Here is a 15,410-nt window from a genome sequence, read left to right as displayed (position 1 = left end):
TATATATCATAGCATAACATTCCTTTCTAAAAGGTATCAAAATAGTAAAGAAATTAAATCCTTTTCAATGAGCATTTATTAAACCCTGTTTTAAATTAAAACATGCGCACTTATGTGTTACGGTTACAAATTCACAGCTTTAGAAACGCTTTCTAACATATCTATATCAGAAATTATACGGTGGCTGAGGACGGCTTTTGAAGCTCATCCACGCCTGTGATTTTGGATGCGGGCCTGTTGCATCCTCACTGCGTGCGGCAGTGCAGCGAGTCCAGCGCAGCGGCGGCCGCGGCTCCCTCGCCATTGGTGTCATCGGAGCTGTTGCTGCTGCTTGTGCTGGAATTGTTGTCCGGACGCGGCCGCCCCTGGCGTTGAAAAAAAGGGGTTCGGTTGGGATTGGCAGAACGACGCGAACGGGTACCCGAACCTTCTAGAAACCCTCGGATAAAGTACTGGAATTGGTTAATGTCGAAGTCCCCTCTATCCACAATGTTGCGCCTGAAATTGCGCTGCAGCGTCTGTTTCAAAGAGTCGGGGTTGGGGCCGTTCTACGGAAAGAAAATATCGGTGAGCATAATCGTGATCTCTACAAATCCTTGATAAATTGTATTAAAATTTATTTGTAGTTTATTGAAACCTACCCTATCCGGGCCATTTGGCGTCCAGATCTTAACGTCGTGCTCCAGGCCAGAGGTGGCCAGCACAGGCATCCAAGGGTGCGGCTCCAGGCAGTTGACCACTCCAGCGTGGTCGCCCTTCATGAAGTTGATGATTGCCTCCGTGTTTTTGTCCCAGAAAAATATATTGCCGCAGTCGCTACCGCTGACGATGTATTCGGATCTTGGGCCGAAGAAGTTCACTCCCTTAATGGTGCGGGTATTGCTGTGGCAGACAGACATGTTAGTGGCAGGACACTAGTAGGCGCATAAAAACTTACATGTGACCTTCATAGCAGTGCAAATACTCGCCGTCCTTGTAGTTGCGACTGTCGAATAGATAAACCCCCGCATCGCTGTACGAGGCCAGGATCTCGCTTCCACTGTGGTTGTAGACGGCACAGGTAATTTGCGTGATCTTGTCCTGGGCACAAATAGCGGGGGTCATCTCGAAGGTGGGCTTTGTCAGCTTGCGCTTGTCATAGACCCGCAGCTTGTCGTCGGATCCGCTAACGCAAAACTCCGGCGCAAACGGATGATGGGCGATGCTGAACAGGCGCACCCTGCCACTCTCGTTTGCGTCGTGGTAAACACAGCGCAGCATTGTGGTGGCCGCATTGCTGGTGCGCAGATCAAAGTGCTTGACAGCCCCATCCTCGCCGGCGCTCATCACCTCGTGACGGCTGTGCGGCACCAGCACAATCTTGTGCACCGAGTCGCTGTGTGTATAAAGGCGCATCGGTTTGGTCGCACCTCCGGAGGGCGGGATGACAGCACGACGGACCTGCCCATCCCGGCTGGCGGACACGATGTCCAGGCAGCCGGCGCTGTCGATGAACTTGGTCTGGAAAATGTTCATATTGTGGCCGGAGCGAAAAGTGTGACGCGGTTTTTCGTTCGCCCAGTCCCAGACGACGATGTTTAAATCATCGGAGCCGGAGCAAACCAAATCACCGGCCCGGTTAAAGTTCAGGCAGTTGACGCAACCATCGTGACCGTTCAGCGAACTAAGCAGCGTCATCTGCTCCACTACCTGTCGAGAGCCGTAATATCCTTGGCCAAAGCTCTGGACCGAAGTGTGGCCGCCACGCCATCCAATCCGGTTTATAATGTTATGCTCCCGGTTCATCACCTCCTGAGCGCAGTTCCAGGCATACGCAGGCTTGCACTTGCACATCTCCCCGTCCACGGCGCTGTCGACTTTTTCACGGTCAGCGGCATTGGCTTCTGGTTCGTTTAATTCCACCTCATCCTAAAAGTTTTAAAGCGGTTAGAAAGGATTTGGCCTCTTACAAACGCTTTTTTACCTCTGTTGTTAGGTCATTTTCACTAGAAAGGTCAAAGCGGTGTACCCAGCCGTCGTGCGAAGAACTTTCTTCATCAGCGGACTCGACTACAAGCTGATCTACCTCCGCTGCGGCCACCTGCCCATCGGTATCCACATCCGAGTTCGTGTTCTCAGTTTCCCACTCCTCCGCCTCCTCCTCCTGCAAGTCGTGTATGTCGGAGTCAGTGGTATCTGAGTCAGTCACCGTGCCCACCAGCTCTATGTTGATGCGGCGATAGGAGCGTGTGGCCGGGATGTTGCGCGGGTTGAACCTGGGAGAGGTGACTGCTGGGGAAGCGTCACCAGGCCGCGGCGTAGATGGCTCATCATCGCTGTCGATGGTTAAAGTGCTACTCTCGGGCTTTGGCTTATTGGAAGCCAGCACGGCACTGGCGGCGTGCGGTGATAATTGACACTCCAGATAGGAGGGGCCCGCCTGCTCCTCATCCGGCTGATCCTTCGCTGGCTGTTCTTTGACAGTCTGCTCTTCCTCTGGTTGCTCCTCTTTCGGTTGTGTCTTTTCCGGCTCCTCCTTCTCCACCTTCACCGAATGTTCTTTGCCCAGCATGTCGCCCTCTTCGTTATTGTTGTTGGTTGTGATTGTGGTGCTGTTAATTACGGACTGGTTTGTGGTGACAGTTTTCTCCTCGCTGCATTCACCCACCCGGAAAAAATCAATCGGTTATCCAAGCCGCAGAGCTTACTTAACCAACGACACCACACTTACCCAACCTGCGCTGTGTCTCCCAGTTGGCCGTCTTCCCGGGAATCCGTGTTCCTCCTCAGTCGTTTGCAGGCGGATGCCGTCCCGCTGGCCATGCAATCCTCCTCCACGTCCATTTCTGTTGGAGCACGCGCTCAAATCTTTGTTATTCTGGCTACGTTCTGTGCCGCTCCTGGACTACTTTTCTCTGACTTTCCGTGTAACGCAGTTGTGTTGTTTACGTCCAAAGCTCAGCGATGGCACCTGCTCGATGCAGCAATAACCGATAGACCGATAATTTGGCGCACTTTCGTCGGGCCGGTTGAAAGTCTGATAAAAGCGTACAAAACACGTTGGATTTCTAGGAGTCAGTTTATTGGACTACCGACAAAGTGCTACAAAAATAATTGAGTTCTTAAAATCCATGTTCCGGAATCTGGAAATTATACTCATAGCTCACTAGATCTCTCAAATACTTAGTGAGCGTGAAATAATTTAAATATTTAACACATGTACTCCAATCATCAGGTTGCTGCCATAATAAAAACCTAAAAATATATGTGGAAATATTATACTTTAACCGCATTCTAATTTTTTAAAAGTAAAAAAAATTAAAAGTGTTCGTCACCATAACTTTTATTACAGACATCCGATTTACAAATGGCATACTTCTAAATGATTGTGGTTAAATTCTCTAAAAGTCTGTGTTTTCAGTTTGTTTTGTATTTTGGGGTCGATTTTCCGTCATTTTAATGATGTTACCCCTTTTCAAATTTCCGAAAAATGGCTTTGCTGAAAAGTCACCTAAAACCTGCACTTCTAAGCCCATAACTTTTCTTACAGACATCCGATTTCAAAGTGGCATACTTCTTAATGATTGTGGTTTAACTCTCTAAAAAACTGTGTTTTCAGTTTGTTTTGTATTTTGGGGTCGATTTTCCGTCATTTTAATGATGTTACCCCTTTCCAAATTTCGGAAATATGGCTTTGCTGAAAAGTCACCCAAAACCTGCACTTCTAAGCCCATAACTTTTCTTACAGACATCCGATTTCAAAGTGGCATACTTCTTAATGATTGTGGTTAAATTCTCTACAAGTCTGTGTTTTCAGTTTGTTTAGTATTTTGGGGTCGATTTTCCGTCATCTTAATGACTTTCCAAATTTCCGAAAAATGGCTTTGCTGAAAAGTCACCTAAAACCTGCACTTCTAAGCCCATAACTTTTCTTACAGACATCCGATTTCGAAGTGGCATACTTATAAATGATTGTGGTTTAACTCTCTAAAAAACTGTGTTTTCAGTTTGTTTTGTATTTTGGGGTCGATTTTCCGTCATTTTAATGATGTTACCCCTTTTCAAATTTCCGACAAATGACTTTGCTGAAAAGTCACCTAAAACCTGCACTTCTAAGCCCATAACTTTTCTTACAGACATCCGATTTACAAATGGCATACTTCTAAATGATTGTGGTTTAATTTTCTAAAAATCTGTGTTTTCAGTTTGTTTTGTATTTTGGGGTCGATTTTCCGTCATCTTAATGACTTTCCAAATTTCCGAAAAATGGCTTTGCCGAAAAGTCACCCAAAACCTGCACTTCTAAGCCCATAACTTTTCTTACAGACATCCGATTTCAAAGTGGCATACTTCTAAATGATCGTGATTACTTTTCTAAAAATCGATGTTTAGATCTTGGCTTCTAATTTTGGGTCGATCTTTCGTTCCAATGTTGGACTATTATTTCCAAAGAAACCGAAACTTTTAATTTAACTTTTCGAGATAATAAAAACGTATAAGAGCTTTTATACTATGGGACGAGTTTAGACTGAACATGGAAGGTGTCTTGTACATATTGCTGTTCACTCTTTTAAAGTTTTCTCTTCGGGAAGTAAGTGCTCTTTGCTTTTATGCTGAGCGCTACTTCTGTTTCCCCGACGTCTTGGGGTCTTGGCTCTGGGACGACTGGGGGAGAGTGCCATGTGGCTGGTGGATCGGGCGGGTTCGGCTTGAGTGGCTCTGTAGAGCCGGAGCCACAAATGTGTATCAATTTTCGCTGTGGCCACGAGCAAAGCGAAAGAGGCGCATTCAGTTATAAGCGACCTTTCGTCGAAGGCGGTGCGAAGTTTTCTGCCGTTGATAAAGCGGAATAACCAGACAGGTTCGGTAATAAAACATAGTGCATTTCGTACAGAATACCAAAGCCGTACAAATTCGATACGCTGGGCACGTTGACGGAGTTACATATATTCCCTCTGTGCTGTAGTTGTGAATGTACTTGTTTTGATGTCGCCTGAGGAGGGTTTCTCCTCGCTTCTTTCTACTCATGTGTGTGTCTCTTAATTGGCCCTCCACTTCCTCTGCTGCGCATGCGCAGCCTACAAATAACGAATATAGCCACCGAATCCCTCTGGTAGTTCATGTCCCACCCCATTTGATGTTTGTTCTCGGCTTTATGGCCTGGTTTTTTTCCCTCAATCTCGATTTTGATTTCGTACTCGTACGTATTCTATCTTCACATGTTTCGCGACTTCTTTGTTTTTTTTTTTCAAGTCGGGTCTTAAACTCGTGATGAACGCCAGATTCCGGTTTCGCTGGGGCCTGAGCAACAAAAACTTATAAAAAAAGAAACAAATTAATATGCAAGAGATTTGGTGGAAAAAAAGCCGGAAAGTGAAACCGCTTTGTGCTTTGTTTTCCACCCATTTCTCGGTGCGCACTTCCTATTTTCCAGCTCTTAAAATATTACCATGTTTTAAGTGCCTATTCATGCCGTTCGTTATCAGAATTTACAGATATCAAGGCTAACTTGTTTTGCTCTCGGTAGATAAAAGCAGTCTGGAGCTGTGAAAACACGCAGTGGATTGCATGATTCACGGTTCTGCTCGATGCACCAAAGATTTGCTGTCCAGCTATTTAAGGGCGAACCGGCGAAAGTTGAGAATCAGGTTCGACAACCCACTCGAATTGCCAATGAGATTCCACTTCCACAACTGCGGAATGATACGGACTGGAAAGAACAAAGCGAAGTCTTTCATTACATTCCTACTGATTTAGATTTTCATATCCATTTGCCGTGACTCATGGTTTGGGGTGTATTTCTTAGAGATACTTCAATACACTCCAAATAATGACTTGAGCTCTTAGATAAATTAGGTCCGACTTAATGCCATTAAAACCTAAGCAGTACAAAGTTTGTTGTTTGTTGATCATAAAAAGGTGTAAATATTTGTTTAAATGATATTTAAAAGACATGTTAAAAAGCGATTCGAGGGATAGACTTTTTGAAACTGCTTAGCTTAATGTGCTTTAATTTTTCAAAAATGTCTTTGGACTATTTCCGTTAAAAAGCAATCACCTTTGCTCCCTGACTTTTCGATTAAACAGTTCCAAACTTAAGCGATATGAGCAATCAACCATTGAATTTAAATCAAATACGCAAACCAAAACGCAGAATAAACAGATGAGAATATACTATACACCCTTCATATATGAGCTTAAATGTTTTTCTAACTACATCAGTCGATTCTTGTGCCTTTCACTTTTTCCGTTTAATTAAGGCGCCAATTGAGTTGAATTGGAATTATAAGTTGTCACAACATAGTTGCTGGCCAACCACGCAAAGCATTTACATCAATTCCGTCGTCTGTTCATCTTTCCACAGGAAAACCAAGCCGCAGATGACGCTGAAGAGCGCAGTGCGGGGGGAAGCACCGCAGCTGTGGCTGCTCCTCCTCTTGGCCTCCATTTCAAGCAGCTTATGGGCTTCAGTGGCCGCTAGGACAGGTGAGTCTTGCACCGAAGGTCAACCGCAAAGGGGTTGCTAACTGTTTGTCCCTTACTTTGTATTCGCAGGACCTTCGCACGATAAGGTGGTGGTTTGCTACATTTCCACCTGGGCGGTTTACCGGCCGGAGCAGGGTGCCTATGCCATCGACAACTTCGATCCCAGTCTGTGCACCCATGTGGTTTACGCTTTCGCGGGACTGGACATCACCCAGGCAGCCATCAAGTCGTTGGGTGAGTTTCCGGGCTCGATTTATGGCCGTATGCAAATTGAAAGGCTTCCCTTTTCGGTTACACGGATACAAATTAGTTCTATATATATGGTATATTATTTCCATCAAGTACAACAATGGTTTTTTCCCGTGTAGATCCCTGGCAGGACCTCAAGGAAGAGTACGGCAAGGGTGGCTACGAGAAGCTGACCGGCCTGAAGCGCAGCCATCCGCATCTGAAGGTCAGCCTGGCCATCGGGGGCTGGAACGAGGGCTCGGCCAACTACTCCATTCTGGTGGCCAACGATCTGCTGCGCGGGCGGTTCGTCAAGCAGGTGTCCACCTTTATCAGGAAGTACGGCTTTGATGGCCTGGATCTGGACTGGGAGTATCCCACGCAGCGGAAGGGAAAGCCTGCCGATCGCGAGAACTTCGTCCTCCTGACCAAGGAGTTGCGCGAGGAGTTCGACGAGCATGGCCTGCTGCTGACCTCCGCCATCGGGGCGTCCAAGAAGGTCATTGACGAGGCCTACGACGTGCGGCAGATCTCCCGCTACCTGGACTACCTGCACATCATGTGCTACGACTACCACGGCAGCTGGGACCAGAAGGTGGGCTACAACGCCCCGCTCTCGGCACCCGCGGATGATCCGCTCAGTGTGGTGAGTGCACCTTCAGTTGAATTCCTTCAAATAGCCAAATATGACCCGGAACCAAAGCTATATAGCAACGATTCAGGAAAGAATATTTATTCATATATAATTAAAGAATGCTATTCAAGAACTCTATTTAATTATTTATAAATAAATAATGTGTCCTTAAAAACCTCTTACATTAAAAATTCTCTTTTCTAGAAATGCCTTCAATATATGCAAATATAGTTACAGATTTAGATATTTTTTTAAAACGAACAGCTTTATTAGATGTTTGAAAAATTAATATTATACTTAAGTAAAGCCAGAAGTATTAGGATTACTGAACCACTCTTGAAGTAATATAGTTTATTAAGACATAGTCTTCAAAAGCTTGCTTAAAATAAAATCTGGCACAGAAATTTTTGAAAATCCATACATTACATGATACATTATAAACCCTTTGAAAGTCGATCCTTAAAACTCTTTGTCTTACAGAAATTCTCCATTGACTATTTGCTGAAGTTGGGAGCACCGCGCGAGAAACTGGTGATGGGTCTGCCCTTCTATGGACGCACCTTCAAGACGGTGGCCGCGGGCAACCTGAACGACAACAGCGATGGAGTTGGATTCCAGGGTCCTTACACGCGGGAGGACGGATTCCTGGGCTACAACGAGATCTGTAAGACGCTGAGCAACCAAACCTCCGGATGGACACGCCAGTGGGATCCACAAACAAGCCAGGTGCTGGCCAAGTCGGAGCGGAACATCTTCACCCAGGAGGTCCACGTGGTGACCTACGACAGCTCGCGTTCCATTGCGAACAAGGTGCTGTTCGCCATGTCCAGACGACTGGCTGGGGTAATGGTGTGGTCCGTGGACACGGATGATTTCCTGGGCAACTGCCTATTGGACGAGGACACCTACGAGGACTTCCAGAAAGTGACTGCAGCACCGCGGAGATTGAGCCAGAACTATCCCCTGCTGCGGACTATCAATGAGGCCACCGTTCTTGCCGTGGATGAGCTGACTGTTCCGGAACTGCCGCCGGATGACTCCGAGAACGAGATCCCACACGGCAGCATTGCGGATCGAAAGAACGCGGGCGCTACTGTGCTCAGTTTGGGTCTGGTTTCCACCGCTGTCTTCACGCTGCTGCACCGGATGACCCAGTAAGATATTGGAATTGGGATTGGGTCCACCGGTGGCCATAGTCTAAGAAACACATCGCCTTGTTCACGTAGTCATTAAAGTCCAAATTTAAATTTTTAAGATACAAATTCGTTTTTTTCTTTTCATCGTAAATTATAGGCAATCTATAAGGGGTTAATAAGTCATGGAAAATAAACTTTTTTAGTGCAACATTTAAAAAGAGGGTGATATTTAATTTCATCCATCATAATTTTAAATATTTATTTTTCTGTAGTTGATTTCCCTTCAACTTAGCATCCCATTAAAAATCCAATGCGCTTTTGTTAAAATGTTTTGGTTATACTTGGTGTATTTCTTTAATAAATTTAACTGGCGCTCTAACATTTAACTAACTAGTCATATATTTGTATGTGTATATGGTTGTGTGTATACTGTATACGCAACTATGTAAATACGCAGGTAAATATAACATAATTTGTATATAATATCCATAGATTATCATTGCTACAAGTTGTCAACATTCAATTCAATGCTACCATATGTGTTAAGTTATATATATGTGTTCTATGTAAACTATGCAAAGGATATCGCGTAAAATAGTTAAAGCAAGGTTTTTGGGGCCCCGAGGACCTTCGATAATAATTTTGGGAGAGAGAGAGGATATTTTAAATAGAATAGAGTTCCCTTTTGGATGGCAAACATTACAAATGCGACGATTCTAAATGAAAGGTGGCTCTACGGGCAGTGATGGGGGGTATCCAGGTCATATAACCAAATAAACGAATGATACTTATACCATATGATAGACAAGAGACTGAGGAATAGGTGTTAAATTTGGTACTTGGTCATACATAAACCACCCAGTTCCCATCACTGATCCCTAGAGAATATAATGAAGGTGAAACCGCTGCTAGACAAACACCTCCTGGTCATCGGGATCTCACAAGCGTCCCCCATCCGAGGACCAGTCGGACCGCTCGGCTCCGCTGCCATAGATGTCCAGCTGCTCCCGCGATCGCGTCTTGGACTTCGCCTTGTGCTTGGCCTGCTGCGATCGCTGCAGCTGGTAGGGATTGGGTTGGTTGCCCCGGTCGTTGATCACCTCGTAGTGCGAGTCGCCGCCCGCCGAGGAGGCTCCGCCGCCCACGCCGGCGATCAGCAGCTCGTGGATGTTCTTCGTGGAGCGGCGATGCGCCTCCAGGCACTGCGACTCCGAGGAGTAGGGGAACGAGGCCACGAAGCTGGGCGACTGCTGACCCGTCGTCGGCGGATCACTGGCAAAGTTCGCCGGCGGCGGCAGGGGAAGATTACCGCCGCAGGGCGTGGATGGCGAGAGGTCGGTGAACTCCGTCTTGGCCTCCGACTCCACGGAGCACATGCTCTGGCGCGAGATCTCCTTCTGCAGCTGCTGCGCCTGCTGCTGCTGCTCCTTCAGCGTGGGCATGTTCAGGTTGGAGCTCTCGTAGTCATCCTCCCGCCTCGTCTGCGGAATGGGCAGTCGACTCCGCACGGAGTGCTCCCTTCCCCGACCGAAACGCTGGGCCAGGTAATCCTCGTTGGCGTTGCTCTGCCCGCTGCTGTGGCTGCAATTGCTGTGCTGGTGATGATGATGGTGTCCCTGGTGGCGCTGGGCATTGTCGTAGTAGCTGTCGTTCTTCACGGACATGTTGCAGCAGCTGCTCACGTCGGCGAAGTACACCTCCGACTCGGCGGGATCCGTTCCCACCGCCTGATCCTTGGCAATGGCTCCGTTCGAGTCCTGGTAGCCACTGTTCTCCACGCCCGCCGTCTGCGGTTGCGCCTGCTGCGGATTGGCCTGGACCGCCTGCTGCTGCTGCTGCTGCTGCTCCTGCTTGGCGAACAGCTGCTGGACATTGGGTCGTTGCTGGCCGGGATTGCTCTGCGGTCCGATGCTCTTGGCTCCAGTGCCCGCCTCCAGACGCTTCTTAAGTTTCCTCGTGGGCAGGGTGTTGGAACAGCGCTCTCTGGATTCCCGGGGATTTCCCCCATCGCTGTCCGATGGCGTGTTCTCATACTCCGCCTTGGACTTGTAGGCGGAGGAGCGTGTGGCCGCCACCAGGGTGCTGACATTGCCAGCACTGCTGAGGCCATCCATCCGTTCCAAGGTGGCCGATTGCACCTGCAGGCGTTGCAGTTGCATCTGTTGCAACTGTTGCTGTTGCTGGGGATGCGAATGCTGGTGTTGCATGGTCGGATGCATCTGTTCCTGGGTCAGGGTGACGGCGACAGTCCCCGGATTGCCCACCAGGCAGGCCGTGGGCTGCAGGTACTGGTAGTAGCCCCGCCTGGCCGGACTATTGGGATCGCTGTACGGCGGCGGAGGACCCCAGACTCCGTAGGGCAGGGCATTGGGCGGCGGCATTCCGCTGTAGGCGGCGGCCACCACGGGCTCCTCGATCAGCATCTGGTTGCCATCGCCCTGCACGGCCGTGGACGAACTGAAGCCGTACTGCGAGTCCGGACTGGCGGCCGCCTGTCGGAAGCGTCTTCCCGTGTCAGGAGTGGTCCGTTGCCAGGGCATTCGTGGCCAGCTCCATCCGCTGCTGCTGCGACCCGCTCCCACTGCCCGCTCTCCACTCCGGCAGGCTCCCACCGCATCCTCGCCTCCGGGATTCGGGGAGTAGAAGTTACCCGGCGGTTGGGCGGTCCAGAAACGCTGCTCCCCACCTCCTCCTCCGGCGGCTGCTGCGGCGGCGGCCACTGTGGCCTCATCCCACGGATAGGCGGTGGCCTGCAGCGGCAGAGTCAACTGGCGGTGGGCGTGGCACTGCTCGCAGCACCTGCAGTTCAACATCCTGCCAGGACCCAAGGCAGGAGGAGGTGCCTGACTGGCGTACAAGGATCTGCAGCGCAGCTCCAGCTGCTCCCAGTACATCTTCTTCCGTTCGTGACTCAGCAGCTGGTACACCAACATGCAGCTGAAGACGGCAATGAGGACTCCGGCCACGGACAGGCCAAAGATGGCCCTCAGGCAGGAGTACAGGGAGCCATGAACGACCCCGCAATCCGAGAGGGAGTCGAACACCAGGCGCACTCCTTCTAGAAAGGAATGGAGGTAAGGGATTAGCCAAGAAGTCTAGCTCATCACAGTGACAACTCACCCTTATCCACGCGATCCACCTGGGATTCGATGAGGTCCGAGTAGCAGGTGCAAGTCCTCGTCTTCTGGGCATACTCGCATTCCCTCAACGCCTGCAGACGACTCATGTGGAGCACAGTGGTGGTCACGGTGACCAGGGCGCAGGTTAAGGCGGAGACCAGGCCACAGGCTCCAGATAGCTTAATCTGGAGGGGATTGGCAATTGATTAATAAAGGCTTGTAGGGGAATTCGAAGTGTATCCATACCAGATAACTATAGCGATTCCGACGCCTGGCCAGGCTCATGATGCAGACGCCCGTGAGGATGAGCAGGGTGGCGGGCACAAAGGTGGGCACCGTCTCGAAGTTACCCACCGTAATGGTGTAGGAATGGAGCAGGAAGTAGACGCCCAGGAAGAGCACGCCCAGCAGGCAACTGAAGCCGCCGCAGATGAGACACCAGACCACGTACTTCTTGATCCCAGCTCCATGGCGATGGACTGCAAGTAGAAAGTGAAAATTCCATTTAGTTGGAGATGCGGCGAGAGGGTGGAACATCCAATCCCAACCAGAGCCGCGATGATGGCCATCCACATTGCCCGAGGAGGGCGGAGGAGCTGGCACCCAGGAGCAGGGCGGGGGCATGCTGTACTGCACGAACTGCATCACCGGATAGCCGTGCATGGTGACTGCTTGGTTACACGGACTCTCTAGGGCACTTAAATGTGGCCAACAATAGGCTGAGATCTATCGCCTAAGAACACATCCTGGCGAGGAGCTGGTGAATCGCTGGAAATTCCGGAACACGTTTTCCCCGTTTTCGCACTCTTTCTTCTTTTTTTTTCCACCGCAGCGAAACAGAAAAATATCTACACAGCCGTGGGAGCTGGCTGAGATGCGGAGAAGGCTGGAGATGGGATGAGGTGCCTCCGCTGGCAGCTGCGCGGACCAAGGCGACTGGAGTGGGGGTCTCCGGGTGGCGGATGCTGGATGCTGGAGATAGAGCAAAAGAAGCTGGGAGGCGTCGCGACGCCAGAGTGTGCGCTGCAATTACAGGAACGGTGTCAACTGAAATCCTGACTGACATTCGCACAGCGCCAACCCCCCGAGCAAATATTTTGCACCAGCTCCAGGAGAAATAGAGAGCTTCCCGGAGAGAGCGAGAGCAGCCTCCTCCGGCGCAGGCGCAGGAAATGCGGATGAGGAAGCACGGCACCAAGCGGAAGCTGCGTTCGCAACGGGCGGCAAATCAGTGACACGAAATCTGTGACCAGGCGAGTGGGGTGATTCATCGGGTGGGAGTGGGAGTGAGCTTCACCGACAGCACTGATGGAAAATCAGTGCGAAAATCAACAGCGAATGTTGCAATACCCTTAAACAAAGATGTTATAAATATTTGAAATCCAACTAATCGCTCTTTAATGGCCTTTAATCGTATTTAATTACTACTAATAAACATAGTGTTGATATATTCCCATGAAATTAGCACAAAGAATTCTTCGGAAATGATGTTCGTACATATCGTTGATATTAGCCAAGACTTCAGTGGAAGATATTTACATACATTTACTTTCAAAGACTTTTAAGACTGGGTCAGATGTGTAAAAGATTCAGCAAAAAAAAACTTTAAGTCCCTCTTTGGTTTTGTTCTTTCTACTAAGTCAAAAGTCTGTTGCTAACTAATAAATAACATACGTGAACAGACATTCTCCAATTTTCAAGCAACAGACTACAAGCTTTCCATTTGTTTTAAATTCAACGTCTATACAAAATAGTTATTAACGAATTAAGAAGACCTGTATTTGTAATCTCTTTTACATTACAAGCTAATCGACTGTAAGAGATTTCAATTGAATGAGGATTTATCTTTAAGTAATACATGGATTACAAAACGAGTTTCCAAATGAAACCGTGGAGAGATCACTCACCTATGGAACCATTTGCATTGCTCCTGGGTCTGGGCGGTGGGCGTGGCGGCAGAGGTGGGCGATTATCATCCAAGATCTGGGACTTGATTCCCGAGCCAGGAGACGCTGTCACTGCTCCTCCTCCGTCCAGCTCAGTGTCGTGGTATATATCGTTGCAACTATCACCCGTGGGCTGTGTCTTCGGCGGAAGCTGACCCGCTCCTCCGCCAGATCGCGGCTTCTTTTTCTTGATCATGGTGCTGTTGTTGTCGGACTCACTAACCGTGATCTCGTCGGCTCCCAGCATGGCATCCGCTAGCAGACTCCTCTTGTGCTGGGCCAAGGAGGAGTTGCCTCCGGTGGCTGGGCAAGTGCACTCCAGATCACAATCACAGCTCCCGGCTCCGGCGGAGGAGTCCAGTTGGAGCTGCTCCTGATGCTGCTGCTCCTCGTGGAGAGCCTGGTAGGAGTGGTTGAGCAGGGACTGGGCCGACTGGGTTTTGATGGGCGAACTCCTCGCTGGGTCCTGTTGACTGGGGGTTTGTTGGTGGACCAGCACAGCCACGGCCATTGAAGCATTCTGGCTGGGATTACTGTGCTGCAGCGGAGGAGGAGGAGCTCGACCGCAGGAGCAGGGACATTGGCAAGTTGGCAGCTGTTGTGGCTGCGGCTGCTGCTCCTGCAGTTGCTGCGGCTGGAAATGCGCCGGATATTGGATGTAATGATAGTGGTGGCCCATCATTTGGCCAGGCGGAGCAGCTGCTGCCTGTTCCTGCTCCCGTTCCCGTTCCCGACCAAGACCGGATTCCGAGGCGACACGTTGCAAGGATGCCGACGCATTTGTTGTTGCTGCTGCTGGTGGCAACTCCATGGCTGTTGTCCGAAAACCGGTTTGACCCTTTAACTTCATCCACTTCCAGCGATCACTTTTGCTGCACACTCATTTTTCGAATGCCTTCAACTCGCGGGTCTCACGCTTCTAAAACCGAACTCCGATAAATTGGCCGAATTTATTGCTAATTTTGCAATATTTCGCCTGTATATATATAAATATCGGATTAACATAAACAAGGCACCACACACAGAAACCCATAAGACGCCGCCGCGGATTCGAAGATTCGCAGAGAGTGGAGATACAGCGACAAACCGTGCTCGCAACTCAAACGCAACTGAGAGATAGTTCTGGTCTTCGATCGCACTCGGATCCTCTCGAACTTTTGAGATCGAACTTACACTGGGCAAAAATTGTTAGCCAAACGGATTGGAATACCACGTTAATCTTAAATAAATTATTGCTTATACGATTTTATTGCTTATAAGATCAGTAAATTTCAAATAATCCCGTCCAAAAAATATATATATTGCAGATAGACTAAACTACCATGTTTCGAACTCTCGTAATGTTTTGAAAATCATCTAACTGAAAGCAGAAAAATTAAATATAAATAATATATAATCAAAACTCATTTAAAAGTTATTAAATTGTTAAAATCAATCTTTTGCTTATGTATTGCGAAAAAATAAACCCATACTTAGTTAGCTTGCAAATTTAAAATTAACCTTAAGTCTTATAGTTAAATATGTTTCCTTTCAAATCGAAATGTAATTATAATTTAAAGCCCTGTTTTCTTGAAGTGTAGGAGTTCGAGGCAACTTGCAACTGACACCCACTCGAGCCAACTCCAACTCCACTCCGGGATTTATACCTGTGAGTATCCGTGTGTGTTGCGCGCGCTACAACTTCAAACGGATTCCGGTTCTAGTTGTTGCTTTTGCTGCACTGATTCAGAAAAATCTTTAAAGACGAACAGGGAAAATCAATTTCTTTGTTGTTGCCAAAGGTGAGCATTTGTTTTCGTTACCTTACCTTTTGCCTGCTGCGCGACTACCTGGATAATAATAAAACCGAAAACACCACCAGTAATAACAGCCACTTGTTGTT

The 15,410-nt window shown here is 48.5% G+C and overlaps 3 protein-coding genes across 7 annotated transcripts; 1 reads left to right on the top strand and 2 right to left on the bottom strand.

Annotated features, from left to right (window-relative positions):
* Positions 1 to 58: 58 nt before the first annotated feature.
* LOC108040014 (DDB1- and CUL4-associated factor 8) lies at positions 59 to 3,123 on the bottom strand. Its single transcript, XM_017117242.1, has 5 exons — positions 2,711 to 3,123; positions 1,964 to 2,633; positions 938 to 1,908; positions 642 to 882; positions 59 to 548 (listed from the first exon to the last, which is right to left on the bottom strand). The coding sequence occupies exons 1-5, from the start codon at positions 2,821 to 2,823 to the stop codon at positions 246 to 248; spliced, it is 2,298 nt and encodes a 765-aa protein (XP_016972731.1). The 5' UTR covers positions 2,824 to 3,123; the 3' UTR covers positions 59 to 245.
* A 1,637-nt stretch (positions 3,124 to 4,760) lies between these two features.
* LOC108039982 (probable chitinase 2) lies at positions 4,761 to 8,581 on the top strand. Of its 2 annotated transcripts, none has more exons than XM_017117193.1 (5): positions 4,761 to 4,840; positions 6,344 to 6,465; positions 6,535 to 6,699; positions 6,834 to 7,339; positions 7,808 to 8,581. In XM_017117193.1, the coding sequence occupies exons 2-5, from the start codon at positions 6,360 to 6,362 to the stop codon at positions 8,483 to 8,485; spliced, it is 1,455 nt and encodes a 484-aa protein (XP_016972682.1). In that variant the 5' UTR covers positions 4,761 to 4,840; positions 6,344 to 6,359; the 3' UTR covers positions 8,486 to 8,581. The 2 variants fall into 2 exon arrangements, with proteins under 2 accessions (XP_016972682.1, XP_016972683.1); XM_017117194.1 differs by having other exon boundaries at positions 4,763 to 4,845.
* Positions 8,582 to 8,763: 182 nt separating this feature from the next.
* Positions 8,764 to 14,625, bottom strand: LOC108039980. 4 transcript variants are annotated; one of them, XM_017117189.2, is made up of 4 exons: positions 13,490 to 14,625; positions 11,829 to 12,061; positions 11,584 to 11,767; positions 8,764 to 11,521 (listed from the first exon to the last, which is right to left on the bottom strand). In XM_017117189.2, exons 1-4 carry the CDS (start codon positions 14,376 to 14,378, stop codon positions 9,402 to 9,404), a joined length of 3,426 nt encoding a protein of 1,141 aa, XP_016972678.1. In that variant the 5' UTR covers positions 14,379 to 14,625; the 3' UTR covers positions 8,764 to 9,401. The 4 variants fall into 4 exon arrangements, with proteins under 4 accessions (XP_016972678.1, XP_016972679.1, XP_016972681.1 ...); XM_017117190.2 differs by having other exon boundaries at positions 8,764 to 11,518; XM_017117192.2 differs by lacking the exon at positions 13,490 to 14,625 and adding an exon at positions 12,131 to 12,856 and having other exon boundaries at positions 8,764 to 11,518.
* Positions 14,626 to 15,410: the final 785 nt, after the last annotated feature.

This window comes from Drosophila rhopaloa, unplaced genomic scaffold (assembly GCF_018152115.1).
Source record: "Drosophila rhopaloa isolate 14029-0021.01 unplaced genomic scaffold, ASM1815211v1 contig_163, whole genome shotgun sequence".
Taxonomy (NCBI): Eukaryota; Metazoa; Arthropoda; class Insecta; order Diptera; family Drosophilidae; genus Drosophila; species Drosophila rhopaloa.
Note: the sequence above shows the minus strand (reverse complement) of the source record. Positions and strands in the feature narration are given on the sequence as shown.

Excerpts from the sequence above, each read along its gene's own strand:
- LOC108039980 (XM_017117189.2), bottom strand. The coding sequence starts at position 14,378 with ATGAAGTTAAAGGGTCAAACCGGTTTTCGGACAACAGCCATGGAGTTG. Across the intron at positions 11,768-11,828 it reads GGAATCGCTATAGTTATCTG|ATTAAGCTATCTGGAGCCTG; the intron begins GTATGGATACAC and ends AATCCCCTCCAG. Across the intron at positions 11,522-11,583 it reads GGTGGATCGCGTGGATAAGG|AAGGAGTGCGCCTGGTGTTC; the intron begins GTGAGTTGTCAC and ends ATTCCTTTCTAG.
- LOC108039982 (XM_017117193.1), top strand. The coding sequence starts at position 6,360 with ATGACGCTGAAGAGCGCAGTGCGGGGGGAAGCACCGCAGCTGTGGCTG. Across the intron at positions 6,700-6,833 it reads GGCAGCCATCAAGTCGTTGG|ATCCCTGGCAGGACCTCAAG; the intron begins GTGAGTTTCCGG and ends TTTCCCGTGTAG. Across the intron at positions 7,340-7,807 it reads CGGATGATCCGCTCAGTGTG|AAATTCTCCATTGACTATTT; the intron begins GTGAGTGCACCT and ends TTTGTCTTACAG.
- LOC108040014 (XM_017117242.1), bottom strand. The coding sequence starts at position 2,823 with ATGGACGTGGAGGAGGATTGCATGGCCAGCGGGACGGCATCCGCCTGC. Across the intron at positions 2,634-2,710 it reads GGAGACACAGCGCAGGTTGG|CGAGGAGAAAACTGTCACCA; the intron begins GTAAGTGTGGTG and ends GGGTGAATGCAG. Across the intron at positions 549-641 it reads CGCCAAATGGCCCGGATAGG|AACGGCCCCAACCCCGACTC; the intron begins GTAGGTTTCAAT and ends TTCTTTCCGTAG.